We start from the raw sequence: 27,149 nt of genomic DNA, 5'->3' as shown, positions 1-27,149 counted from the left end.
AGGATGGAGGAGGCAAGCCGACCTGCTGGCCTTGACACTGGACCCTTGAAAGCTCCATTGTGAGAGCCACTGGCTTACGGTTACATTCTAGCGACGTATGTTATTTTTTTGTAAATTTACTTATTTATTTAATTTATTTATTTGGCTGCGTTGGGTCTTTGTTGCTGCGCGCGGGCTCTCTCTAGTTGCGGCGAGCGGGGGCTACTCTTCGTTGAGGTGCACGGGCTTCTCTTGTTGCGGAGCACGGGCTCTAGGTGCGCGGGCTTCGGTAGTTGTGGCTCTTGGGCTCAGTAGTTGTGGCTCGCAGGCTCTAGAGCGCAGGCTCAGTAGTTGTGGCGCACGGGCTTCGTTGCTCCGTGGCATGTGGGATCTTCCTGGACCAGGGCTCGAACCCGTGTCTCCTGCATTGGCAGGCGGATTCTTAACTACTGCACCACCAGGGAAGTCCATCAGAGTATTTTAAATTGCAAATTGTTGCAATAAAGGAGGGCTGGCTTCCTGACTGCTACCTTTAATATGGTTTGTGTATAATAACCTTGAACTTGTGGGGGGTCGTGAGCCCCGGTCTGGAGGTGGGGAGGGATACAGGTGTCCCAGGCCGCGTGCAGGCAGCAGAATAACCAGGAGGAAGCAGATGTTAGGCTAGGCTGTGGCCTGGGTGCCCTGGACACCAGGCGAGGAGAGCCGTACCTTCTCCCGCAGGCAGGAGGGACCACAGAAGGTTTCAGCTAACAGGGTCTCTGCTCAGTGCTGCCCTGTTCCCCGGGCTAGGCACACATGCAACAGAGGACCAGACCACATGATCTTCTAACTGTGTCCTTTGAACCATGAAAATGGGGCCGTGTGCAAACTAGAGGGGACCACGCAGAGCCCCTGGAATCCCGCCTGGCACTCTGGTTTCCCTTCTGCCTGTGGGATTTCCCTTTCTTCTTCATGGACCTCCCTGGGGATGCGTTGGTCTCCTAGATCAGTTTAGAACAGATCTTTTGGAAATGTCGGCTCCCCACAGCGGTCCTGGAAGGTCAGAGTCCACTCGCTTTGGACACAGGACCTGGGACGTTGGAGCCCCGTGTTTTGCAAGTAAGAAGGGGTGTCCCCAAGACCTTGTAGGTGCCAACGGCAGAGATATGTGACCCAGAGGCTTCCAGGACCAAGTGACCAAGAGTGGAAACGAAAGGGCTGGTGATACCAGGGGACAGACAACCCCAAGGGGTCCTCTGGCTTAGGAATGTCCCCACAGGACCTGACCCAGAATCTTCCGTGCTTTTTTCAGTGAGAAATAAAGACCCCAAACCATCCAGCAGGGACTAGATGAAAAATGGTGGGAGTTACACAGGGAGGTGTTTCGAGCCCGGTCCCACCCTGAAGGGAGACCCAGGTGGCCTCGGGACACAAGGTACACATGAGGACACTCCAGGGACCAGATCTTCCTGAGAGATGATGGCTTTTACCCTAGGATGTGAGAAGTAGGCTGTTTTTCCCCTTCCTCGAAAAAGCAAAGCTACAATCCCTGTGCTGTGTACCTGACTCCCTGCTGTGGTGGCAGCTGATCTAGAAGTTTCTGCGCTTATGGTGACTTTGGCCTCACACCCGGCATTTCTCTTCCCTCCCCTCCTTATATAACAAGCTGGCCTCTTGAATAGAATGTGTTTGTTGGCCGCAAAAACAAAAACAAAAACCCCAGCAAACTCCTTGTTTGGTTTCGTTAGTGCCGTGGTCTGTGGCCTTGAGTCCCCGACTGGGAGCCGCTAGTTACTCTGTGCCCATGGGGTCTCCAGTCGGGCCCTGGGATTTGTGTCCCCCGCCCTCCAGACATCCTGAGGCTGCCCGGTGACCCCGGCTGCCACCTGCTCCCATCTGGAGCGTGAAGGCCAGAGCCCTCGCCCCGGGGTCTACACTGGACGGCTCGGCCTGCGAGAGGGGACGTGGGTTTGCAGAACTTCCTCCCGGCCCTTGCTGCTGCCTGACCCCAGCTAGCTCTTCCATCTCCAGGTTTATCTTCTCTGTCCGAGATCCCCGCGGCCTCAGGGCCCTGAGTCTGGGCGTGTGCAATACACCTGCTCCCCTGCGTTCCGGAAGGACTCAGAGCCATGGATGCAGGACCAAGTGACCACTCCAGCTCCTGTCCCCACATGGACTGATGACTACAGGCCTCTTGGGGCAGCCCAGGGCAGCCCCTCAGCTAGACTGCAGGCTCCCTGCTGTCTCCTGTAGAAATGACAGGAGGTGGGTGGTCAAGGTCCAGAGTGGTGGGCGATCAGTTGACCGACAGAACTGAGGCCATCTCTGCCTATTTGCTGCTATTACTTTTTTTTTAATTAATAGACTTTTTTTTGAGAAGTTTTAGATTTACAGAACAATTGAGCAGAGAGTACAGAGCGCTCCCTTGTACCTCCTTCCCCTCCCTTCCAGCATCCCCTGTTATTAGCGGTACATTTGTTACAACTGATGAGCCTTTATTAATATACTATTATTAACTGAAAGTCAGCGTTTATATCGGGCTCATTCTTGGTTTTGTACATTTTATGGGTTTTGACAAATGTATAGTGACGTGTATGCACCATTACAGTATCAGAGTAGTTTCACTGCCCTAAACATTCCCAGTGCTTTGCCTGTTCGTCCCTCCCCCATCCCCTGGAAGCTACTTACAGGTGTTTGTCCTGCCACCTCTGGGCCTGACCCCAGGGTGCACCCACCAGGTGGGTGGGTCACAGGGGCAGTGTGACCCATCATGGCCTTGGGGCTCAACCCGGCATGTGGAAGGGAGTCTGCCATCTCGGTGCCAGGAGGAGGGATGGCCTAGAATAGAATTTGGGGGCTGGAAGGCCTTTGGAGGAGCTCCAGGATTCAGACCCAGATACCTCCTATCTCAGGTGAGAAAACCGAGGACCAGAGACGGGATGTGAGTTTCCAGTCAGCACAGCTGGTTGGAACAGAAATCTGTATCCAGGCCTCAGAGAGGGCATAGGTTCAATTCAGCTTCTTTTTTAACAATAGGAGCTAAGTTAGTAAAAAGGACCAAAAAATAAATTTTGCAAAGAGCTAGCCACTTGCCTGTTTTGAGTGTCATCATTAACCTGCCCTGTGGGGGACTCTGGCCCAAGGTGGGGTGCCTGGAACCCTCAGTGGCCACTGGGCTCTGAGGGAGGATGTCGTGTGCCCCCAGTGCCCCCTGTTCTACCCGAGAACTCTGAGTTCCCACGAGGAGCCCCCCGACATGTGCTCTGCGTGTGCCTGGTGTGTGCCCGAGGGGCTCCGGGCAGGCCCTGCCCTGGAAGGAAGGGGAAGTGGGCAGATAGCATCTCCTGGAGCCGCTGATCTCCACGTACCTGCTGCGTTAGGCTTTGACACGCAGCACCTGGAGCCCTTCTCTGCAGAGTGCCCTCCAGCCTTCCATCAGATGGAGGGCGCTGAGGCTTTTGTGGCTCCCTCCCGAAAGTTCCCGGAGCAGCTGCTCACCCTAATGGGCATGACCACAAGCGTGGTGCAATCCCAGGAAGTAACACATTCACGCAAAGCCAGTGGATGACAAAGGGCAACTTGGAACAAGAGCTCTGTCGCTGGACGCAAAGATACCAAGAGAACTGAAATTAGATGATGGCTGACCTTGTATAATAATTATACAATAACTGACACCTGGGTGCGCAGGGCAGCCAGGTCCGTGCTAGGGGCTCCGTCTGTACTATGACTCTGCAGGACAGCTGTTATCACCTTACGTAATGGAAACGTACGCTAGAAGGTCAGAGTCAACTAGAGAGAGCAAGGTGTGATAGAGAACTTGGCTAGAAGTTGCAAGACCAGGAGTTGGTTCTGGCTCGGTCATGACTCTACCACGTGGCGTTGAGCACCTCACTCAAATCTCTCTGGAAACCTGTGAGCCCACCTGTAATGGAAGGGGATCAATTTGGAAGGTCTCTGACATTTTCCAACGGCGACACCCTGTGACTGCGTTATTTCCCTGGTTTAGGTGTCAGGAGACCAGGGAGTCTGCGGTAGGCCTGGACCAGAGGGGCACAGGTGCTGACAGATCCCACTCTGGAGGGGTCTCAGTAGGTGGTTGCCCCCAGGGCTGTAACTGCTGTTCTGGGTCTGGGGTCGCCTGAGACTGCTGGAGTTGGCAGGACCCACGGTGGGTCAGAGCAGCAGTGCCCACTGCTCAGAGGGCCAGGGGAGGGATGGATGTGGTTGGAGGAAAGGGGAGGTGGGAATTCCCTGACGGTCCATTGGTTAGGACTCTGCACTTTTACTGCCAAGGGCGTGGCCAAAAAAAAAAAAATATTCCATCCCTGGTTGGGGAACTAGGATCCTGCAAGCCATGTAGCGCGGCCAAAAAAAAAAAGGGTCGGGGGGAAGGTAAGGAGTTGCCTACCTCCCATCCATGACAGTGACGAGATGTGATTCTCTGTCTCCATCCTGTGTGCGTATTTCTGGGCACAAAGTACAAAGGGAGGTCAGAGGGCTTCGGCCAGGACAGAGGACAAAAGATGGTGTTCGTCCCTGTTCACTGTCGTGACATCTGGAAGGACAGGGGGTGTCGGCTCCCCTCTGAAATCTACCCGCACTGCTTCAAAGCTCCTGTGGTGCACAGTGGTCCAGACTCCTTTGTCCACGACGCAGTAACATGTATATTTTATTCATGTCTATGTGTGAATAATTGAAACAATTTTAGGAAACAATGAGATGCATCCTCATTCTAATTTATATTTGGGTGGTTGTATCATCCACTGAATCGATTTCGTGATCCACTGATGGGTTGGCACTGTTAGTGAGAAAAGCTAAATGCTTCTGGAGCAGCCAGTTCAGCCTGGGATGAAAGTTAGAGCGAATAAAAGCGCCTTCTTCGTTATGCTTACTTAGTGCAGAAGCCCTTGCGTTCTATTCAGGTCCCTGGTGTTTGCTGCTTCCCCTGAACTCTTTGTACTTTTCAGCCTGTAACATGTGGTCACAGCAGGTGGTGACACACAGGTAGGAATGGAAGAAGCTTTGGGCACCTGCAGAAATGTTTAGGAAGAATCTTTTGATAAACGGTTTTATAAATATGGACACGGGGTATTCTCCAGATTCTGAGCTGAAAACTGTGTGGACTTTGGCTCCTGGGCCAAATCCCAGAGCCACATTGGGTAGGTGGTTGAGAGCAGAAAGTAGGTCTCTAAGCCCTGAGTCTTGCATAAGAGCCCCCTGCATGGGGGAGGGTGTGTCTCGGAGCTGCCAGCAGTGCTGTGACCTTATAAACACGTTCCCTGGGTGCTCGATTTAATTCTCATTTAAGTTTTCTGTCCTGTGGTTCGTCTTGAAGCCCAGACCCAAACCATGTGATTTTCCCCCTGTGCCCCCGCTGCCCGTGGGGCGCTGGCAGGCGGGTGGAGAGGCAGCTGTCGGGGGCCATTTGGGTCTGCGGGGCACACCCAGCAGTGTCTCCACTTTCCCTCGTGGTCGCTTGTTTCCTTCATGGAGAGGACTTAGCATGTGGGAGGCCCGAGGACCAGCAGAGTCACCTGGCTGGCTGGGCAGTGGATGGTACCCACAGAGGGTTCAACACCAAGGCTACCACGGTCTCAGTTGGTGATTTGGCGTTTTACTTGCGGGTAAAGAACCCTCCCCAGAAACCCAGCGCTGGTCTTTGCAGGCCCTCCCTTAAGGTTTGTCTTAGTAACATCGTGAAATGTCAGAGTTGAAAACAGCCCTAGGAATTAAGGGCCGGCTGTCCTCTGACAGACAGCCACTTCTGTTTGTCCTTGCTTTCAGATGGGCCAAGGGGCCCGAGAGATCCCATTAGAACGTCCTTCTCTGATCATGAGGTCTTAGTGTTTCCTGTACCCTAGGCTGTCATCAGTCATTTGTGTCTCCGTGTGAATGAGCTTCTTGGCACCTTTTCTAGTGTCGGTTTTGTGTGGGGAAAGACTCCCGTTTGAGTCCTGCCCGTGCGTCCGGCAGTGTGGAGGAGCACGTCCCTGGGTGAATAAGCGTCTCCCTGCTGTCAGCTGACTGTGGTGGGTGGAGGGAGACGGCGGGTGGGTACCACACAGCATCATCACACGCCTGGCGGAAACTCACACCACTTACCCAGCAAGCGACGCGAGAACAATTCTCATCATTCCACAGATGACGCTAGAATGTGATTTCGGGACGTTTCCAACCTGCTGTTCTCCTTTACACATTGTAAATCTTCCGTGACAGTAAAAAATAGGACTGTTGGGGCTGTCTCCTGTTTTTTTACTGAACCTGCAGGAGCGAAGACCTTTCACACCTGTCTTTTCCTCTCATCCATCGATCTCTCTTGGGGATTTATTTCGAGGTCCTTGACAAAGTCAGGGCTCTGTGTGTACAGAGACCCCCTGCTGACCGCGTGGGCCCCACTCCCCTCCCCAGGGGTAGCTGACTGTCTCCAAACTGCCACCTTCCTGCGGCCAGACTCGCTCAAGGTCAGCACCCACCAGCTCGAGGGTGGTAGGGGGAGGGGTCTAGGTTTCTGCATCAGTCAGGGTTCCGGAGACAGAATCAAGAGGAGTAAGAGGTACACATACCTGTATATGCATACACACATCCTACACGTATGTCGTTAATATACACACATGTATATATCCTTAATATATATTTATCACATATTAATATATTAAGTATATGCAATGTATACTTAATATAAATATTAACTAATAGTAACAGTTGTATATATTACATATATTACACATATGTTAAGCTATATCATTATATATTATATATCACAATAGGCTATTAACTGATATATGTTATTTATATTATAAATATAATTATAGTATTAAGATAATAAATATTATATATCAAGGGATTTGTTTTAAGGAATTGGCTCGTGTTGGCGGGAACTGGCAAATCCTGAATCCACAGGGCGGGCCAGCAGGTGGAAACTCAGGCGGGAGTTGATGCTAAGACCTTGAGGCAGAATTTCTTCTTCTTTCAGAAACCTCAGTTTTTGCTCTAAGGCCCTCAGCTGACTGGATGAAGGCCAGCCACATCGTGGAGGGTGATCTCCTTTACTTAAACTCTGCTGATTATAGATGCTCACCTCGCCTACAGATACCTTCACAGCAGCATCTAGCTTAGTGCTAATTAACCCACTGGGCGCTGTGGTCTGGCCAAGTTGACACGTGAAATTAACCATCACAGGCTCTGTGATGGCGCTGGATCATCAGAGCCCAAAGCTCTCTCCTCTGTAACACGACTCTCCTCCCATCACTGGCTTGGCCTAAAACACCACCCGTGGAGACTGGGATTGTTCTGGATTGAGGCAGCACCTGCAACCCCGGCCACATTTGGTGACAAGAGCGCGAAAGACGCCTGCGATGGGCTCTGGGGGGGCTGCAGCAGACCAGGCAGCTCAGCTCCACACCTGTGTCTCCTGGGCCCCCCAGGGCACTTGCCTCCTTCCCTGCTGACCGTGAGCTGACCCAGACCCGCTGCGTCCTCCACCCAGCCTGCCCCTCCCACTGCCTCTATCCGGGAGGAGCTCGGGCTGGAAGAACACAAGAGGCTGGGGCCTAGTCTTTAGTGGTTAGCGGAGTCTGGACTCAACCTGGCCTGGGAACATTTGCCTTTAAGAGGTCACTTTGGGGGCCTGAGCTGGGAAGGTGTGGAGGGAGGGCCCTGGGAATGTGGATTGGGGTCCCCAGGCGTCCCACAGCCCAAGTCCCTGTTCCCTTCTGCACAGCATCCTTGGCTGTAGAGCCAGGAGGCCACAGGTCCTTCCAAGGTTCCATTTACCTCTGGTCAAGCAAAGGCTGCCCACAGGGCAGGGCCTGGCCCCACGGCCTTTCAGCAGGAAGAGAGCCTCTGGGAGGAGCCTGCACTGTGTAACCCCGCTTCAGGATTGCCGGGCTCCGGTTATTAACCAGCCTGCCTTCTGCTTGGGAAAGGGATAAAGACGGCTCTCTAATTATAGGAGGGGCAGCTAGCGTCTTTGCAGAAGCTCCTCACCTGATTTCAGACCCAAGTGGAGCGTGGGAGACTGCCCTGGCTTCCCAGGTCGGTGGTTGCCCCGGGTGACGCCCTTGGCCTCTCTGTGGCCTTGATTGGTGAGGCCGGAGTGCGTCTCGGCCAGTGGTCCTGATGCAACCCAGTTCCGTGTGAGAGCTCACACTATGGGAAGGGCTGTCTTTTTTTTTAACCTTTTTTAAAAATTGAAGTATGGTTGATTTACAGTGTTTCAGGTGTGCAGCAAAGTGATTCAGATACATATATATATATATTCTTTTTCAGATTCTTTTCCATTATAGGTTATTACAAGACACTGAATATAGTTCCCTGTGCTATACAGTAGGTCCTTGTTGTTTATCTAGTTTACATATAGTAGTGTGTATCTATTAATTCTAAACTCCTAATTTATCCCTCCTCTGCTTCCCCCTTTTGTAACCATAAGTTTGTTTTCTATGTCTGTGAGTCTGTCTCTGTTTTGTAAATAAGTTCATTTGTATCATTTTTTAGATTCCACATATAAGTGATATCATATGATACTTGTCTTTGATTTACTCCACTTAGTATGATAATCTGTAGGTCCAACCATGTAGCTGCAAATGGCATTATTTCATTCTTTTTTATGGCTGAGTGATATTCCACTGCATACATGTACCACATCTTCTTTAGTTATTCCTCTGTTGATGGACGTTTAGGTTGCTTCCACGTCTTGGCTATTGTAAATAGTGCTGCTATGAACATAAGGGTGCACGTATCTTTTCAAATTAGAGTTTTCATCTTTTCTAGATATATATCCAGGAGTGGGATTGCTGGGTCATGCGGTAGTTCTATTTTTAGTTTTTTAAGGAATCTCCATACTGTTCTCCATAGTGGCTGCACCAACTTACGTTCCCACCAACAGTGCAGGAGGGTTCCCTTTTCTCCGCACCCTCTCCAGCATTTATAATTTTTAGCCATTTTGTTGATGGCCATTCTGACCGAAGTGAGGTGATACCTCATTGTAGTTTCGGGAAGGACCTTCTTTTGTATCATCCTATCTGGTCTTCACAACATTGCCCTGCGATACAGACGGCATTATAGCCTCATTTTACAGATTGAAAAACTGAGGCCCTTGGAGACTAAAATGCTTTGCTCCATGCCAGAGTTAGGGGAGAGCTGAGGGGAGAATGCAGTCTCTTGACCACTCTGGTCTAGGGCTTCTGAAGCTACTTGTTGTTGAGAAAATAGTTTACTGTCTGGTGCTGCTGTGGAGCTGGAAAGGCCACTGGGTGAGGAATTGGGGACAGCGGTGGGGCAGGATACTCACTTAACACCAAGGAAGGTCAGGCTGCCAGATTTCTGCCTTTTGCACGGCCCAGGGCTTCTTTCTTGGGGGAAAGTCCTGCCCACCACGGGGCCAAAGCACTTTCCCTCCCGCAGTTGGTCAGTAGGCATCACATGGGCACAAAGCCCCAGGGTCGTTGGCCAGGGCAGCGAGGGAGCCCCCAAACAGCTATGTGAATCAATCCTGGGACCACCAGGTGAGGGGAGGTGGGAGGGTGGCCGCAGGAGTGAAAAATAGTGGGGGGTTTTCTCTTTTGTATCAGGAAGCCTCTCAGAGTGCAGTCAGAAACCATGATGTCTTCTGTGGAAAATAAATAATTCTGGAACTTCTCCAAGGGTTAAGTTTAGGCTTTTTCTCTAATTTGTCCCCTGTCCCTCCCCTGTTGCCGAGTTCCAGTGATTCTGGGTTCGTTCCTTATTTTTCTGAGAGTCGTTATGTAACATGAATGTTCTCAAAGGCTCCAAGTGACCATGGCTCTGGTCGCTATCCCCAACGTTAGTACCAAGAATTGCCCGTTTGGTGGTTTTGAGGGATTGAGCAAAAGCCAGTCCATCTGGAGACGCCTCCCTTGAGTATCCCATGTGAGGGCCTCACCAAGGCCTTCGCCACAATTCCAACAGCTCGGGTGCAGAGGAGGTTAGATGGCGGGAGCAACCCCCCATGTTGGTGACAGGGAGTACGGGGGTCAGGGGGACAGGCAGGGCAGGGGCCAGGTACCCTTAGTCTGAGGACGCCGCTCACGGCTTTCCAGAATCATGCTGAGCTGGGATGCACCTGGCATTTGTACTAGCGATCCGTGTGCTTAAAATTGAGGGACCTTAGAGATCACCTGAGAAACTAGAGGGTTAGTACTTAAGAAGCAGACTGAGACACACATTAAGATAGAAAGCCAGATGTGTGTCTGGGTCCCGACCCGCTCAGCTAAGAAGTATCGCCAGGGAAGCAAGGGGCACCCCCTCATCCCTCCGTGGTGGAGCCCACACCATGTCTGCAGACTCTGCCCTGAGCTGGGAGAACAGTGGAGAGTACTTGGTAGTTTGAGAGATGAAGAGAATTATTTTGATGACAAATCCTAGAAGATGAGAAGCATTTTATTCTCAGCCTAGCAGTGCTCCCTTAAACCGCTCCTGACCCCACCTGCTGTTTAGCCCAACAGATAAGAACAGAGAATGTCTGAGCTAACAGGCATCTTCTGAAATCATCTAGTTAAACCCTGTCATCTGACAGATGGAAAACTGGATTCAGACGTGCCCGAGATCTCCCAGATCCCCAGATAGGAAACCACAGAACTGGGCTGGAACCCGGCCTTCTGGCTCTATCTCTATGAACAGGTCGTGTTCTTATGTGCCCGAGGGGTGCGGGCTCGTCGACGCCCAGACAGCGCCCTGGGTCAGCTGTCTGCACCCAGGTAGCCCCAGATGCCGCTGATGGACACTCTTTGGGCTCAGGTCTGCTCCGCAGGGGAGGAACATGAAACTGTCCTCAAAGTGTTCCCTCCTCGGTAGGAGTCTAACGGCTGGTAGTTGCACAGGAATGTTCTGTGGTCACCCTGACGTTTAAAACCCCTGGTTGGCCCTTAGGTGCAGGCCATGGCCCCTGACATTGGCAGCCTTTCTGTTTGTCCTGTGTGTGCACTTTCACCAGGGCTCTTCCTGGGGTAGCCCAGCTGCATCAACAAAGGAGTTTTGTAAGACAAAGCATCAGAAATGCTGAAAAGGCAGAACTATATCTGACCGATACACACCTACTGTCAAGGCTAAGACGGGAGTAAAAGAGCCCTCATTTCTCAAGAATTCACACATCAGTTGGTTGTAAACAGCATAGAGAAATGTTGGGGTAAGTGGCCGGGGAGTGGGTGAGCCGTCAGTAAGACCCCAAACTACACAAAATGCGGGTGATCGAATTTGGTGGTGGGATGATTGATACTTGTCTGTCCTTTGCAACATCAGCATGAAATACTTCTTAAAATTGTTCTATTGAAGTATAGCTGATTTACAATGTTGTATTAGGTGAATTACTTTTAATTAAGAAGTAGACCTTAAAGAGACAGTATCACAGGCTGCCTTGGGAGTGAATCACAGAACTGTACAGACCCTCCTCCATCTGTTCTCTTCCCCTGTGATCTCACTGTGCCAGGGAGACTCACTTTGCATAGAAGAACCCTGTATCTTCACAGCCTCCAATACCAAGCTGCTTTTTTTAGTCTTTTTTTTTTTCAGTTTTTTGGCTGCGTTGGGTCTTCGTTGCTGCACGTGGGCTTTCTCTAGTTGCTGCGAGCGGGGGCTACTCTTCATTGCAGTGCGCGGGCTTCTCATTGCGGTGGCTGCTCTGCGTGCGGGCTGTAGGCACGCGGGCTCAGTAGTTGTGGCTCGCAGGCTCTAGAGCACAGGCTCAGTAGTTGTGATGTACGGGCTTGGTTGCTCCGCGGCATGTGGGATCTTCCCAGACCAGGGCTCGGACCCGTGTCCCCTGCGTTGGCAGGCAGATTCTTAACCACTGTGCCACCAGGGAAGAGTCCCCCGGGTTGTTTTTTGTCACTGGAGCTGAGCCATCCCAAGGCGGTGGGAGGGTTCAATAGAAAGAGCTCTGAGCTGGGAGCGGGTGGACCTGGGTTATAGGACCTGCTTGCTACTGTCTGGTTGTCTGGCCTTGGGCAAGTGGCTTAACCTCTCTGACCCTCTGTATTTTCATCTATAGACTGGGGTGGTACCACTTGCCTTTCCTACTTGTATGGGCTCCTCTGAGGACCAAATGAGGCAACAAATGGAAGTTTTAAGGACATTCTAATGGCAAATTAATGACAGCTCTGCTTCTGAGACCTGACTTTTTTGAGTTACACTTTTGGCTTTTGCCCGAAATTCTGAAGAGGGGCAGGGGTGGAGTATTAAGGTTGGCTCGCATCTTGGGAATTTTCTCAAACCTGGGGCTGTTCTCTTTTGTCTTGTTGCTTTCCTGACAGGCGACTTTATCAGCCCAAATCCTGAAAAGGCACTTTCCCCAGAGACCCTGCTATTTATCTCCGGAGCACGTGGTCAGGGTCTAAAATACAGTGTGTGCAGCTGAGGACCATCCCAGAGGACAGAGCGTCTCTAGGTGCCTCAGTGTGGCCCAGTGAACTGGCCACCCAGCGCCAGGGAGGGTCTGAATGCCTGCCAGTGGGGAGGGAGAATTCAGGATGGCCAGATGTGGACAAAGCAGTGAGGGAGACACAAAGCTCTGGTGGGCGTTTAAACCCCGTGAGCTCCCGGCGCCTGGCCTTCGGGAAGGTCAGCCGAGCTGAGAGGCCAGGTCCCCGTCACTCCACCTGCTAATAGTCTCGTGGCCACCGCTGCAGTCGGGGATTTTCCCACACCAGCCTCCACGGTGCGCACTGTTTCCCGGTGAGCTCGGGGACGTGAGAGCTGAGATTAGAATCGTGGAATGTGGGATGGGGGAGCCTTCCGGCAAAGTCCACTACTGGTGCCAAGGGACTTCTCTGTGGGGATGCTTGACCGAGGACAACGCACCGCGCGCTGCCGTGGTCGCCTGTGTGGCGCCCTCCTTGTCTCGCTCTGGGCGAGACGAGCATCAGGGGACCAGCCGCAGGCCCGCCCAGGGCTCCAGGCAGCCTGGGATGGGAGCGAGACCCGCATCCTGGTCTCGGCTCTTTCAAGACCGCCTTGTCCTGAGTCACTTAACCGCCAGGGCCTCAGTCGCTAGAGCCTGATGGTTCCATGAGGAATAATCGAGTATGTGCAACAGGGCTTTGGTGTGTAGAAACTGCTCTGCTGAACAAAAGTGAGGGTAATGATTGTTTGAAACCGCAGAGGAACGTACTCATTAAAATAGGAGCTAAGCGTCCACACCTGTTTCCTCCTCTTCCTTAGTGACCTGCAGTCTCGCGGGGTCTGCCCGTTCGCGGCCCCTCCTGCCCATCAGCACAGGCGCGCACCCCCTACACGTGCTGCCGGGGGAGGGGCTGCTTTGTCCAGGAGTTGATTCAGTCACTTCTGTACACCTGCTGCCTGTGGCGCAGAATAGCGAGTTGAATGATTTCCCCTCACCCTTGACCGGTTCACAGTTCAGTTAGAGAAATAGCCTGATAAATGGTATTAAGATAGCACAATAAGTCCTGTAATAAAGGTAGTCTAAGGTACTGTGGTAGCACAGATAAGAGAAGAATGAATTCTGCCTGAGGGATTGTATCTGAATTGGGCTTTGCCTGACAGTAGGAGCCAGGATCTCCGGGCTGGGAGCTGGAGGCAAGTGGGCAGGAGGAAAGGGCTCCAAGCTTCAGAGAGATGGCCAGCTCCGTCCCACAGGGACCCAAGTGAAGCGAAGTCTGTTCTCCGAGGAAGGGGTTGTACGGTGGGTGAAGGGTGACCTTGAACTGAGGAGCTGAGACAGCATTCCAGGCAACGTGTCCACAGGCGCACAGCTGTGTTTGAAAAGCTATCAAGATCCTGCCTGGGCTCTTGCTGAAAGAAGGAGACGGGGTGCAGAGCACATCAGAAATAAGGCTGCAGAGGTCGGCACATCCACGGGGCCTGTATTGGAGCCTGCAGGGCCCGGCTGAGAGCTCCTGACTGTGAATCGCCCGTGGGAAGCTGGTGGCTCCCCGCCGGGGCTGCCGGCTGAATCACCGTGACGCCTGCACGGCACCGCAGACCAGTCGACTCTGTGGTGGGATCCAACTCCCAAGGTGCAACCAGCCTGGGATGCTGAAATAAACCGGCACCAGAGGGGCTGAGTCTGGAATCTGCCTACGTAAGAGATTGCCAGCAAGTCCCAGTGGACTAGGTGTGGGAGCCATTGCCTAGGCTATGGTGGAGGCCCTGGGGCTTTAGGGCAGAGGCCAGCATAATGGGGCCACGGTTTTAGGAATCACTGTTCTAGCAGAGGTTTGCAGATAGCTTGAAACAGGCTAAGCTGAAAGATTTGGAGAACCATTAGGAAACCCAAAAGAGAGCTGGGCAAAGGAGGGTGCAGACCTGGACCCCACAGCAAAGGGGTTGGGAGGGTGGAAGGGGTTAAAAGAAAGATTAGGTACACAGAAAACTACAAAACGTTGCTGAAAGAAATTAAAGAAGACACAAATAAATGGAGAGACCTCCCATGTGCATGGATTGGAGACTTAATATTGAGATGGTAATACTACCCAAAGTCATCTACAGATTCAATGCAATCCCTATCAAAATCCCAATGGCATTTTTTTTGCAGATATAGAAAAATCCATCCTAAAATTTGTATGATCTCTCAAGGGACCCCAAGTAACCAAAACAATCTTGAAAAAAAAAAAAAAAGTACAAAGTTAGAGGTCTCACACTCCCTGAGCTCAAAACTTATTACAGAGTTACAATCATCAAAACAGTGTGGTACTGGCATAAAGACAGACATATAGACCAATGAAATAGAACAAAGAGTCCAGAAAGAAACTCTTCCATACGTATATGGCCAAATGATTTTCAGCAAAAGTGCCAAGACCATTCACTGGGAAAAGATAGTCTTTGCAATACTTGGTGCTGGGAAAATTGGGTATCCACATGTGGAAGAATAAAGTTGGACCCTTACCTTATTATACAATATACAAAAATTACGGTAGTTCCCCTTAACCACAGGCGATATGTTCCAAAACCCCCAGTGGATGCCTAAAACCATGGAACTGAACCGTGGATACTATGATTTTTCCTGTACGTACGTACCTAGGATAAAGTTTAATTTATGAAGTAGGCTCAGTAAGAGAATATGCAAATTGCCAGTGTCCCTCCTCTTGCACTTTGGGGCCATTATTAAGTAAAATAAGGCTCATGTGAGCATAAACACCGTGGTACCGCACCAGTCAAACAGATAACCAAGACGGCTACTAAGTGACTGGCGAGGGGGTAGCACATGTACTGTGTGGATATACGCTGGACAAAGGGATGATGATTCACGTCCCAGGCAGGACAGGGCGGGACAGTGCAAGATTTCATCAAGTTACTCAGAATGGCACGAAATTCAAAAAACAAAATGGTGATGAATTGTTTATTTCTGGAATTTTGAATTGTTTACTTCTGGAATTTTTTTTAATTTTTATTTTATGTTATTATTATTATTTTGGCCACGCTGTGAGGCATGTGGGATCTTAGTTCCCCAACCGGGAAACGAACCCGTGCCCCCTGCAGTGGAAGCACGGAGTCTTAACCACTGGACTGCCAGGGAAGTCCCTGGAATTTTCTTTTTTTTTTTTTTTCCCTTATTTATTTATTTATTTGGCTGCATCAGATCTTAGTTGCCGCATGCAGGATCTTCACTGCAGTACGCGGGGTCTTCTAGCTGCGGCATGTGGACTCTTAGTTGCGGCATGCATGTGGGATTTAATTCCCTGACCAGGGATCGAACCCGGGCCCCCTGCATTGGGAACATGGAGTCTTAACCACTGGACCACCAGGGAATTCCCTGGAATTTTCCATTAAATACTTTTGGACCCTGGTTGACCTCAAGTACCTGAAACGTTGGAAGGCAAAACTGCTGATGGGTGGGGGGGGAACTTCTGTAGCTCAAAATGGATCAAAGACTTAAATATAAGAGCTTAAACTGTAAAACTTAAAGAAAACAGGGGAAAACCTCCATGATGTTGGATTTGGCAGTGATTTCTTGGGTATGACACCAAAGCACAGGCAACAAAGTATTGATAAAAATATCAACAGATAAATTGGACCACATCAAAATTAAAAACTTCTGTGCACCACAGGACACAATCCACAGAGTGAAAAGGCGACCTACAGAATGGGAAAAAAATACTTGCAATTCATATATCTGATAAAAGGTTAATATCCAGATTATATAACGAACTCCTACCAACTCAGCAGCAAACAAGCTGGTTAAAAAATAGTCAAAGGGCTTCTTGAAGAGACATTTTTCTAGAAAGGATATACAGATGGCCAACAAGCACAAGAAAAGGTGCTCAACATAATTAATCATCGGGGAAATGCAAATCAAAACCACAGTGAGATACCGTCTCATACCTATTAGGATGGTCACCATAAAAAACAAAAACTAAAATGAAACAAAATAATAGCAAGTATTGGTGAGGATGAAATTGGCACCCTTGTGTACCACTGGTGGGAATGTAAAATGGTGCAGCTGCTACGGAAAAAGTATGAGGGTTCCTCAAAAGTATTAAAAATAAATTACTATATGATCCAGCAATTCCACATCTGGGTATATACCCAAAAGAAATGAAAGCAGGGTCGCAGAGAGGTTTGTACACCCACTGTATTAGTTCGCTAGGGCTGCCGTAACAAAGTATCACAGACTGGGTGGCTTAAACAACAGCAGTTTATTTTCTCACAATTGTAGAGGCTAGAAGTCCAAGGTCAGGGTGTCGGCAGGGTGAGTTTCTTCTGAGAAACTCCTTCTTTGGCTCATAGATGGCCATCTTCTCTCTGTTGTCTTCATGTGTCTTCCTTCTGTGTCTGTTTCCTGATCTCCTCTTCTTATAAGGACACTAGTGCTGCTGGATTGAAGTCTTATTAGAGAGCCCATCCGTATGACCTCATTTTAACGTAATTACCTCTTCAAAGACCCCCTCCATCTGGGAACGCAGGGTTGGCATCGCTGTTGGGTTTTCCGGCTGCGCTGCCTGGCTTGTGGGATCTTAGTTCCCCGACCAGGGATTGAACCCATGCCCTCAGCCGTGAAATACAGTCACATTCTGAGGTAATGGGGGTGGGAACTTCAAACCTATGAGTTTTGAGGGGTATGCGGTTCAATCCATAACACCTGTGTTCATAGCAGCATTATTCCCAGTAGCCAAAGGGTGTGGAAGCGCCCTGTGTCCCATGATGGAGGAACAGATAAACAAAATGTGGTCTATCCATACGATGGAACATTATTCAGCCTTTAAAAGGAAGGAAATCCTGTTACACGCTACAACACGGATGAACCTGAGGACATGCTAAGTGAAATAAGCCCGTCACAGAAAGACAAATACTGTACGATTCCACTTACATGAGGTCCCTAGAGTTGTCACATTCGTAGAGACAGAAAGTAGAATGGGGGCAGGGGGTGCCAGGGGCTGGGGCAGGGGGCTGGGGGGTGGTTGTCAAATGCATATGGAGTTTCAGTTTGCGAAGGGAAGGGCCCTGGAGGTTAGTTGCCCAACAGTGTGAACGTGCTTAACTGCACTGAACCGTACACTTAAAATGGTTAAGATGGTAAATCTTGTGTACATGTATTTTACCACAATAAAAAAGGAAAAAAGAAAAAAACCAAAAGGTTAGGGATGCAGGCAGCTTCTCCCGGTGGAGGACTGCCCAGGTGTGGTTCCTGCCCAGGCATGGAGGTGTCCACCGGGCAAGACACAGGAGGAAAGGGGAGCAGGGTGAGGGTGACGTGATGACTTCATTTTAGACACCACGAGTCTTTGGCGAGCTGCTCCCCCCAAGGCCACCTCTCTGGGCCACGATGTCATCAGGCCTTTCTGACCGCTTTGCCCCAGCGGCCAGCCCTCCCATGCGGCCCTGCCATCTTTCCAGGAGGACACACTTCCTTGGGCCACATTTGCGTCATGAAATGAAGTCCTGAGCGCTGCGGTGGGCTTTGCCCTCCCCCTTTTCTGCTTTTCCTCCCTTGCTCTCTTCCTTCTGCCCTGCGGTCCCAGCCTCTTCTTCCTGCTCCTTCCCCTGGGGGGACGGGAAGGGAAGCTGGAGGTGGGTCAGGATCTCCGAGGGGGGCCAGCACGTCTCCACCCCTCCTTTGACCTTGTTGGCCCTCCGCGTCCTCCCTGGGGCTTGACATTCGAGGAGGTCTCAGGGAGGGGGTGGTGATACACACGGAGAGCCAGGAGCAGCCCTGGACGAGGCCAGATGGGCACCTGAGGGTCCAGGTCACTGACCACGTGCTCTCTTTCCGTCCTAGGACCTGAGTTCCTTTGCCATGCCGCTCCTGGATGGAGACCTGGAGAGTTCAGAAAAGCATCCTTCTCGTAAGGTAAGCCACCTTCCTCACAGCTTCTCACGGCTCACCTGAGGTGCCACTGAGGCAGAACTCCCTCAGCGCGAGCCCAAGACACATCCACCCGTGCTCTCCCCTGTACATCCACCTGTGCTCCCACCTACATGTCCACCTGTGCTCCCACCTGTGCTCTGACCTGCACTCCCACCCGTGCACCTGGCTGCTGCCTCACACCTGCCTCACACCTGCCAGGCTTCACTCCTTTCTCTTCTCTCCTCTTCCCTCTGGGCTCGTCCGCGGCCACGGGACTCCCCAAAGAGGGCAGAGGTGATGCCGAGGATTGACAGTGAGCTTAGCACCCTGAGCGCCCGAGGAGCTGATTAGCGAAGAGAGGAGGTTGGAAGCGTTAGTGAAATCGGGATGTGGAGACCAACTGTCTCCCCCGCAGACGGGAGCCCCTTCTCCCTGCCCGTTCCTCTCCCTTTCGTCCTCTTTCCCCCTTTCCCTTTCCTCTCTTTAACCCACATTCTCCCCTCCCCCGCTGGTCAGTTTTTCCTCCAGAGGAAGCTGGAGCCGTGGAGGGCAGGCAGCCGAGGAGTGCGCATCCCGGGGTGGGTGGGTTGGCCATGGCAAGCAAAGGGAGGTCCAGGTGGCCCGCGGTCAGGGTGAGTGTGCGGCAGACGGCTGGGGCGGCTGCTGGGCCGAGGCTTCGGGAGGGGCTGCCGTGGGCAGTGTCTGAGAGCAGAGACAAGAGCCAGGCTGAATTCTTTGGCCCTGGAGGCTCCACGTCCCTCATCCCACCGGGCTGATGGGAAATGGGAATCTCCATCGTTATTGGGACTTCCTTCCTAGATTGTGCAAAGGTCCTGGGGTCCCATGCAGCACCTACACTTGGGTTTTAAATGAAGGAACTGGACTTCAGGATGGTGGAAAGACTTTCCCACAGTCACAGGGCTGCTTAATAACTGAGCCGGCTTCAGTCTGGGTTTCTTGGCGCTCAGCCCAGTGTGCGTTGCGCTGCGTCTGGACACCCTGACCTGGGGCCAGTGGCGCAGGCCATGCAGGGACGTGTCCTCGGCCGGACAGGAGGCTTTCTGCCCTTTCTGGATCATCTCTGCATCTTTGTACCCTGTGACTGAGACCCCCGTCTCCTAGGGGACTGAAAATCCTCAGGGACTGCCAAGCTGAATGTGGACTGGACACCTGGCGGCCTCCTCTCCCATCTAGGTACACTCAGAGTTCAGTGCAGGGGTCACAGCTGAGCTCCCCTTTATGGGTGTTCTGGACTCAAGGATGCCAACCCTGGGACTTCCCTGGCAGTCCAGTGGTTAGGACTCCGCGCTTTCACTGCTGAGGGCACGGATTCGATCCCTGGTCGGGGAACTAAGATCCCACAAGCCACGCAGCACAGCCGGAAAAAAACCAACAACGATGCCAACCTGCGTTCCCAAGCATCGGTTGATATGGGAGCTGCCTGGTCTTCCCACCTGTCCCCTCTCCTGGCTCCCCTGTTCCCAGAGGAGGCAGCTCTTCGTTACATAACACATCTCGGTACGAGAGCTTCATGGTCACCTTGACTCTGCACAGCTCTGTGTGCAGCTCCTGGGCCAGTATTGGGAGGTAGGTCAGTGCCATCGACGTCCCTGGGGTCATTCAACATCACTGTGGTCACTCTGGGTCAGCCAGCATGGCCTGGTCTGGGGCAGTCTGTGGAATGCCCAGATGCCCACAGGTTTTCCTGTCTGTGTCCCTTGATCCTGGGATGGGGAGCCCGGCTCCTTTGTTCATTTTTCCTGGCAGCTTCCCTTCTGTGTCACCCGGGACAAGATATTCTCTGTGAACCTGTCTCCCCATCGGCAAACCCGGGCTCGTGGCGGTGCTCCCCTTTCCTTATGAGGATTCAGTGAGCTTGTCGTTGGAGCAGACGTAGAGCAGTGACTGGCCTGGGACACGTGCTCAGGGACAGTCTGGGAACGCAGGCGTGGCCTCAGGACACCCCCCACTTCGGAGCACCGTGAAGGGGTGCACCCACGACCCGTTTACCTGAGCCGTCGGGAACGTGGCATCTGGCCAGGCCTTAGACGTGGCTCGGGGCCTCTTGTCCACTGCTGGCCGTGTGCACTGTTCCTCCATTCCCTCTGCCGAGAACGCCGGCCCCTTTCCGTCTGGAGCACGCAGGGACTCAGACCGGAGCCGCGCACCATTAGCGCACTGGCCCCGAGGGCACTGGCCGCGTCCTGCATCCCAGGCACAGCCTCCACACCTCCCCAGCCTGAGTCGGGCTCCACAGACCATCACCTCGAGGTTTTGTCCAACTCGGCCCCCCTTTCCTGGCGCCCTTCACCTTTAACCCCTTCGCCCACACCCATTTCCCTCAGGCTGCCAAGGGGTGCCCGGTGCCCAGCTGTCAGTCACCGTCGAGGCCAGCCCCGCGGACCCCTCGCTCACCTTCACACGTGCAACCCTCCTCTTCGCTTTCCTGCATCCTCGGGGCTGAGACCAAGCACCGGGTGGCCTGGCCCTAGCCCCCGCGGCCCTCCCTGCGGTGGCAGACAGAGGTGGGCCTGGAAGCTCTGCTCGCGGAGGCCTGAGAGCCCGCCGCCGCGTAGCTCTGCAGAGCCGGCAGGCACTCGGGAGGCTCTGGGCCCTTCGTTCACGCCTCGGGAGGCGTGCCCTTATGTTTAGCAAGGTGTCAGTTTACTGCAGCTTGCTAAGAGGCACGGGCTCTGTCCCCAATGGCTGCGATCATGGCGATACCCACGCCACCCCTCCCAACCTACAGGAAGCAGACCCGGGGGCTCAGCGCCACCGCCCCCTCGCCAGGGTCAGGGCGGGAGACACGGGGGACAAGGCCGGGATGGGCCACAGCCACCGCTGTCTGGCCGTGTGGGGAGAGGGCCTGCTTTCTGGAGCCCCCTCCTGAAGCCCGATGGCTGAGTGCCTGGCCCTTTTGGCCTGCAGTTCTGAGCCCGGAATTGGAATCAGTCCTAGTCGGAGAATCCTAGGGCTCCCCTTGCCCGCCAGGTAAGGTTCAAACCAGCACCCAGGCCCTTCGAGACTGCCATTTGGCTCAACCTGCCCCGGTGACCCGTCCGCGGTGGCCCAAGTGAGTGGCTGTCTGTCTGTCCTCCCGGCTCCAGCTCCTCTCTCCCCCCGACCCTGGGACACCTCTGCCCATCGGCCTGTCCACAGCCCGTCGGCTTTCAGCGCCTTCCCTGCTTCAGGGCCCCGTGATGGGCAGTGTCTCCCTCTAAAATTTCTCCCTGTCTGGGCCACTCTCAGGGCAGCCCTGTCTTGCCTGCTGTTCGCCAGGGTCTCGCGGGGACCCCATCCTTGCCCACATCTTGTTCCCTGCGCGCAGTGAGCGTCAGCTTTGCTCAGCAATCCCTCCTCCCTAGGCAGAGCTCACTGTGCAGTGTGGAGGGGATGGGGCAGCAGCGGGGCTGGCCTTCTACTGTGACTCCCTCCCTCTGCCTTCAAGCTTGACCTTGACTCCTCTTCCGTTTCACGTGACCGTTTCTGCTTTTCTCGGGAGGTGAATGGTGTGAGGGTCAAGGCCGTGGGCCTGAGGTCCCGCCCACCACTTACCAGCTTTGGGGCCTTCCCTCAGCCTCCAGCCAGCGCTCTCTCTGAGCTCCGGGCTCAGCGGCACCCAGAGGGTGATGGTGACAGGCCACTAGAACGTCTGCCCTAAATGACCATGTCCCCCCGGCCCCCGTGCTGAAGAGCTCTGTGGTTCCCCCTCAAAGGAGGGTCAGGTTCTCACCCCACGTGGAGTCTTTCCGTAAATCAGCCCAGCCTCCCCGACTCTCCACGTCTACCAAGGGTCTCTTTGTAGCGAATTCGTGACAGTGAGGGCTGACCTCCCAGACGTACCTGCCGTGTACCATCACGTACACGTACCTGCTGTGTACACGTGCTGTGTATCTGTGTGGCAGGTGCTTCCCTTGTGTATATCCTGTCATCTTGACGACCCTGCGAGTCGGCCTAGTGTCCCCATTGGATACATGAGAACACTGACACGTAGGTCACTTGTCACTGCTGGAAACTGAGCTGGGATTCAGACTCCTGTATCTTTGTCCCCAACCCTGACACGTACCACCCTGCCGTGGGGTCTTCCTCCACCCCTGGGCCTGCTGGCCCTACGCCCCGCCCCCACGTCCGCAGGCACACGCCTCCCACCGCTCCAAAAGCTCTGTGTTCATTACTCTTAGGATGCAGAAAAGCCCGAGGAAGCCTGAGTCCCATAGGCCGGTTGGTAGTGGCTGAACCCAGTACTCTAGAGGCAGAGGATCTCAATGCTATTCACACCAAATGGTTAGCAAAAGAAAACCCTGAACTTCTCCATAAGGAGGAGAGCCTGAGTTATATGGCTCTGGGGAAGCTCGGCCTCTGCCTCAGATTCCCACTCGGCGAGGGGACTGGCACGGGGCCAGCCTCTGCACCCCTCCCCGCCTTGGCCACACTGGTCCTTTAACGCAGGGTGGAGGGTCTCAGGGAGAAGGGGGCGTGCGGTTGAGGGTCCCCACAGGGCATCACTTCCTTTAAGGGACCTCAAGCCCAGCTCGGGGGCTCCCTCTAGTGGTGGATGAGCTCACAGGGGTCCCGGTTCCAGGCAGGCACCCCAGTGGATAGAGGCACGGAGACTGCCTCTGCCCTGTGCGCAGTGCACCGGTCGTCACCTGCCGTGCGGAGCCCAGGGTCTCAGTGTGCTGCACGACCCCTGCCAGGCCTCATGCTTGCCCCAGAGCCCAGGGGACACGTCGTTTTTTCCTTTTCTGCTGCAGAGCTGGGTGGGCCCCGAGGCCCTTCTGGCTCCTGTGTTGCAGGCTTACCCGCGGGACGGCAGCAGGTCATGTACAGAGTACAGTTCCTGTGCGTCAGGTCTGCCTGATGCCCCTTCAGACAGCCCTGAGGGGCAGGTACGGCCCCTCATTTCACGCAGGAGGAGACGGAGGCTTAGGGAGTCTACGTAACCTCCAGGGTGGCCCAGAGGCGAGCGGGTCAGGCCCAGGCACTCAGGTGGGAGCGCCAACTGCTACACCCGCCAGCAGGACACGTTCGAAATTCCCTGAGTCCAGTGAGTTTTGAAACCGTCACTACAATTTCAAGCCATCGCCGAAGTGAGCCTCAGAGCTTTGCAGCCTTGTTTGCTTTCTTCCCGGCCTCTGCCTGCAACCCCCATTACTCCAGCGCCGAAGCTGCTTGGAGGTGAAAACCTCATCACTTCCCACGCCAGGGTCCCCTCAGGATGGAGCCCTGGGCCCACTGTCTTTCGGATCAGAGAGATCAGATCTGTAGTCAGACTTCGAGCAGGACAGGCACGAGGTCTTAAGGAGTGAAGGCCAGGAGACGGGACCGCAAATAGGACGCAGGGGGCAGGTGCCGTGTTTCGAGCCTTCTCGGCTGCATGGCTGTCCTCCCCCACCTCCAGAAGACCCTTCCAGAGAACCGGGTGGGGGCCAGTGGGCTCCTGGATGCTGCGGCCCGGCCTGTGGGTGGGTCGTCCCGGGGTCCGGTCCTTCCCCTGGGCCGCCTCTGTCTGTGGAAGAGCGTGGGGCTGTTTCTCGGGCCAGGTGTTGTGGCAGCAGCTGGGTGATGGGGGACAGTGGGAGGGCAGGCACAGGCTCTGAGTGACCTCACCCGTCCGTCTGTCTGTCTTGTCTGTCTGCAGGTGGACAGCCCCTTCGGCTCAGGCAGCCCCTCCAAAGGCTTCTTCTCCAGAGGCCCCCAGCACCGGCCCTCCAGCCCCGTGTCTGCTCCCGTGAGGCCCAAGACCAGCCCCGGCTCCCCCAAAACCGTGTTCCCGTTCTCCTACCAGGAGTCCCCGCCGCGCTCCCCCCGCCGCATGAGCTTCAGCGGAATCTTCCGTTCCTCGTCCAAAGAATCTTCCCCCAACTCCAACCCGTCTACCTCGCCCGGGGGCATCCGGTTCTTCTCCCGCTCCAGAAAAAGTAAGGCACTGATGACTGTTGTTCAGGTGGGTGCAGGGCTGCCAGGGGGCTGCTCACAGCCGCTTGGCCGCAGGGCCACCTGCAGGGACACCAGAGCTGGCCGGGTGGCTGCTACCGATGGTGCTGAGCGTGTGCGTCTGGTCTGTCCTCCAGGAACAGATTTATCTCCAGCGCAACGTGTCTCCACCTGTCGCTTTATCCCTGCACTAATCCACCCAGTATGGCGTGGCTTGTGGGGTTAATGTAAATACCCCGATACTCACAGTATGGCTGTGAGGACAGCCACGTGGAACGCTAGCCTCCAGCCTTCTTTGGGAATCAGCAGCAGCCCACGCCTGGGGCCAGACGGCCCAGCGCTTTCTCTGATCTGCCGTGTGCGGCGGCCCCCAGGGCTTACGGCGTTTGGGGGATTTGAGTGAACCTGTTTCTAGCACATGCTGACTTTTTCTGTCCCAGGCCCTGGGTAGGTGGGGTTGATTTGCTACAGAAACAGGGGAAGCAGATGTATGTTTCAGAGAGAGTTCTTTAGGCTCATGAGTGTTTGTGATCTAAGGATAAAACATTCTCCACTGAGCACCGTTGATCGTATCTAGAAATACGCCAGGGAAACCATAAAGTAGATGGAGTTTATTTTCACCTTTCCCGTGTCTTAGTGCATCTCCCCCTTTTTTGCGACTCTTTCTGATGACATAGGAAGTTCCTATCAAGAATACAATGATTTGGAAAACAAGCTTGCCCTTGGGCATCGCGCCTCCTTTCTCTCCGGGTTGTATTTGCAGGACCTGTAGGCTGGAGCTATTACTCTATCTGCAAGGCCAGCCCAAGCGCAGTTTCAGTCTCCGTGACTTGTAAGGAAAGTGTGGGGATCTTTCTTCTTTAATTTTTTTCGGTGGTTTGGGGTATCGTTCCTAGCACCCCTAAAGGCATCCCCATGATGACTGAACTCATGTGTAAGTGTACACATGTCACAGGACAAGGTGGTCCTCACGCAGACAGTACGGGTGACGTGCAGTTAGGAACTTAGATATGAAGCCAGATAGGGAGGTGTGTCCTAGCACTGACATCCCAACACCCTAGAGAGCATCCCCAGTTTCCTGGACAGGGACCCTGAAATTCTCAAATATGCCATCACACACCACCTCTCAGAGGGGAGGGGATGTCAGACCAGACCTTCACCAGGTGTCCTGTTTCCCCACAGGTGGCATTGTGCCTGGGTTGCTTACAACAGAACTAGGTTGTATGAATTTCCTGGGGCAGCCATTACAAAGTACCCCAAGCTGGGTGGCTTAAACAACAGAAATTTATTCTCTCAGTGCCAGAGGCCAGAAACCAAAATCAAGACGTCAGCAGGGCCATGGTCCCCCCGAAGAGTCTAGGGGAGAATCTGTTCCAGGCCTTTCTCTTAGCTCCTAGCGTTGCTGGCGGTCCTGGGTGCTCCTTGGCTTGTGGAAGCAGCACGCCAGTCTCTGCGTCACCGTCGCTGTCACATGGCCCTCTCCCACCGTGTGTCTGTCTGTGTCTGTGTCTTTGTGCTTCTGCGTCTTCTCTTCTAAGGACAACGGTCATTTTGGATTGAGGGCCACGCTACTTCAGGATGACCTCCTCCTAACTAATTACATCTGCAATGACCCTATTTCCAAATAAGTTCGCTTTCTGTGGTTCCTGGAAGGACATGAATCTGGGGGGGGACCCAGGTTACATTGAAAGCCAAGATCTGCAATTCATGTCCCTGGCTGGGGAGGTGCAGGACTTGTGGGTGTAGGGTGGTCATTCTGTTAAGACCAGGGTCATCTCTTGGTGTTTTTTTGGCTGTGCTGCGTGGCATGCGGGATCTTAGTTCCCTGACCAGGGATGGAACCCATGCCCTCTGCAGTGGAAGCGCAGAGTCTTAACCACTGGACCAGCAGGGAAGTCCCAGGACCAGGATCATTCCTGAAGGCAGAAAGGGGCAGCCAAGATATGGGGTCTGGGAGGCCTGGGGGAGCCAGCAGGTGGGATGCTGGGTCCTGAAGATGGGCCAGATGTTCAGCTTCCCGGGAAGCAGGAGTCCGTGCTGCCCTTTTCCGGTCAGTGTTTTTAAAGACCATTCAGTGTGCTAGAAAGCGCCCAGCTGCAGAGGTGTGTCTTGTTAGGTGCTGTGCAGCAAGTGTGGCTAGTTAAGGCTTCTCTGCTGTCTGGCTGGGTAGCCGTAGGCGGGGCTCAAGAAGACCAGCGGAGTGACTGGGCTTCTTGTAAAGACGCGTTGATTAGGTCAGGGTGGGGTCTCGGCTTCTTCAGAGAAGCTGTCTGGGAGCGGGTGTCCTGGACCCAGGACAGTAGCCCGTGCTGTTGCCCTTGAATCACCGAGCCCAGGTCCTTGACCTTCCCCGAGGACGCGGGAAACCAACCCTGCCCAGCCCACTGATGAAGCAGGAAGGTCTGAGTCTGTGTCCAGGCGGCGTGTGTGCTCTACTCCACGGGGTTCTCCCCTCAGGTCCTAGCCGCCACCTGATTTTTTCACTGGGCTTGCTGTGAGGCTGGCGTGGAGGGCATACAATCTGTCTGCTTTTCCTGCCTGAATCTACGCCCGGGCCAACGTGCCCAGACCACATATTGCTCCCACTGCCCCAGAACTGATTTCACAAGATCGAGCTTGAGAGTAACGTCAGCGGCCTGTATGGCGGGTCTGGGTAAGCAGCTGCCTGTGAAACCCGCTGTGTCCGTTGGAAAGATGTCGTGAAGACGCCATTTGTCACACGAGCCCCCTGGGAGAAATTTCCTGTCTCGGTACCAAGAATAGCTGTGCTTCTGAGCAACTCGATTGTTTCTGTCTATGATGGACACCGATCACGTAACGACCCAATTTTCCCTGTCTGCGTTGCCTGCTGGAAATCTTAGAACCAAATGTGTATGAGGGGCATTAAGGGATACGTTTCTAGCCTGGTTTCTGAATCCATCTTTGGTCCCCATCCTTTTACTTTCCCCACCCCCTCTTTTTTTTAAAACAAGGAAGACAATTTATTGGAAGGATC

The 27,149-nt window shown here is 53.5% G+C and overlaps 1 protein-coding gene across 9 annotated transcripts in view; it reads left to right on the top strand.

The window, feature by feature from the left end:
• Positions 1-27,149, top strand: part of PRKAG2 (protein kinase AMP-activated non-catalytic subunit gamma 2) — a 276,835-nt gene that overhangs the window by 61,336 nt on the left and 188,350 nt on the right. For all 9 annotated transcript variants that reach the window (XM_067747491.1, XM_067747492.1, XM_067747499.1 and 6 more), the window contains exons 2-3: positions 18,149-18,220; positions 23,859-24,138. In XM_067747491.1, the coding sequence (XP_067603592.1) occupies positions 18,149-18,220; positions 23,859-24,138 (352 nt within the window). The remainder of the gene's footprint in view (positions 1-18,148; positions 18,221-23,858; positions 24,139-27,149) is intronic.

The sequence above is a fragment of the Pseudorca crassidens genome, chromosome 8 (genome assembly GCF_039906515.1).
Source record: "Pseudorca crassidens isolate mPseCra1 chromosome 8, mPseCra1.hap1, whole genome shotgun sequence".
In the NCBI taxonomy this organism is placed as follows: domain Eukaryota; kingdom Metazoa; phylum Chordata; class Mammalia; order Artiodactyla; family Delphinidae; genus Pseudorca; species Pseudorca crassidens.
The sequence above is the reverse complement of the archived record's forward strand: the minus strand, read 5'-3'. Positions and strand labels throughout refer to the sequence as shown.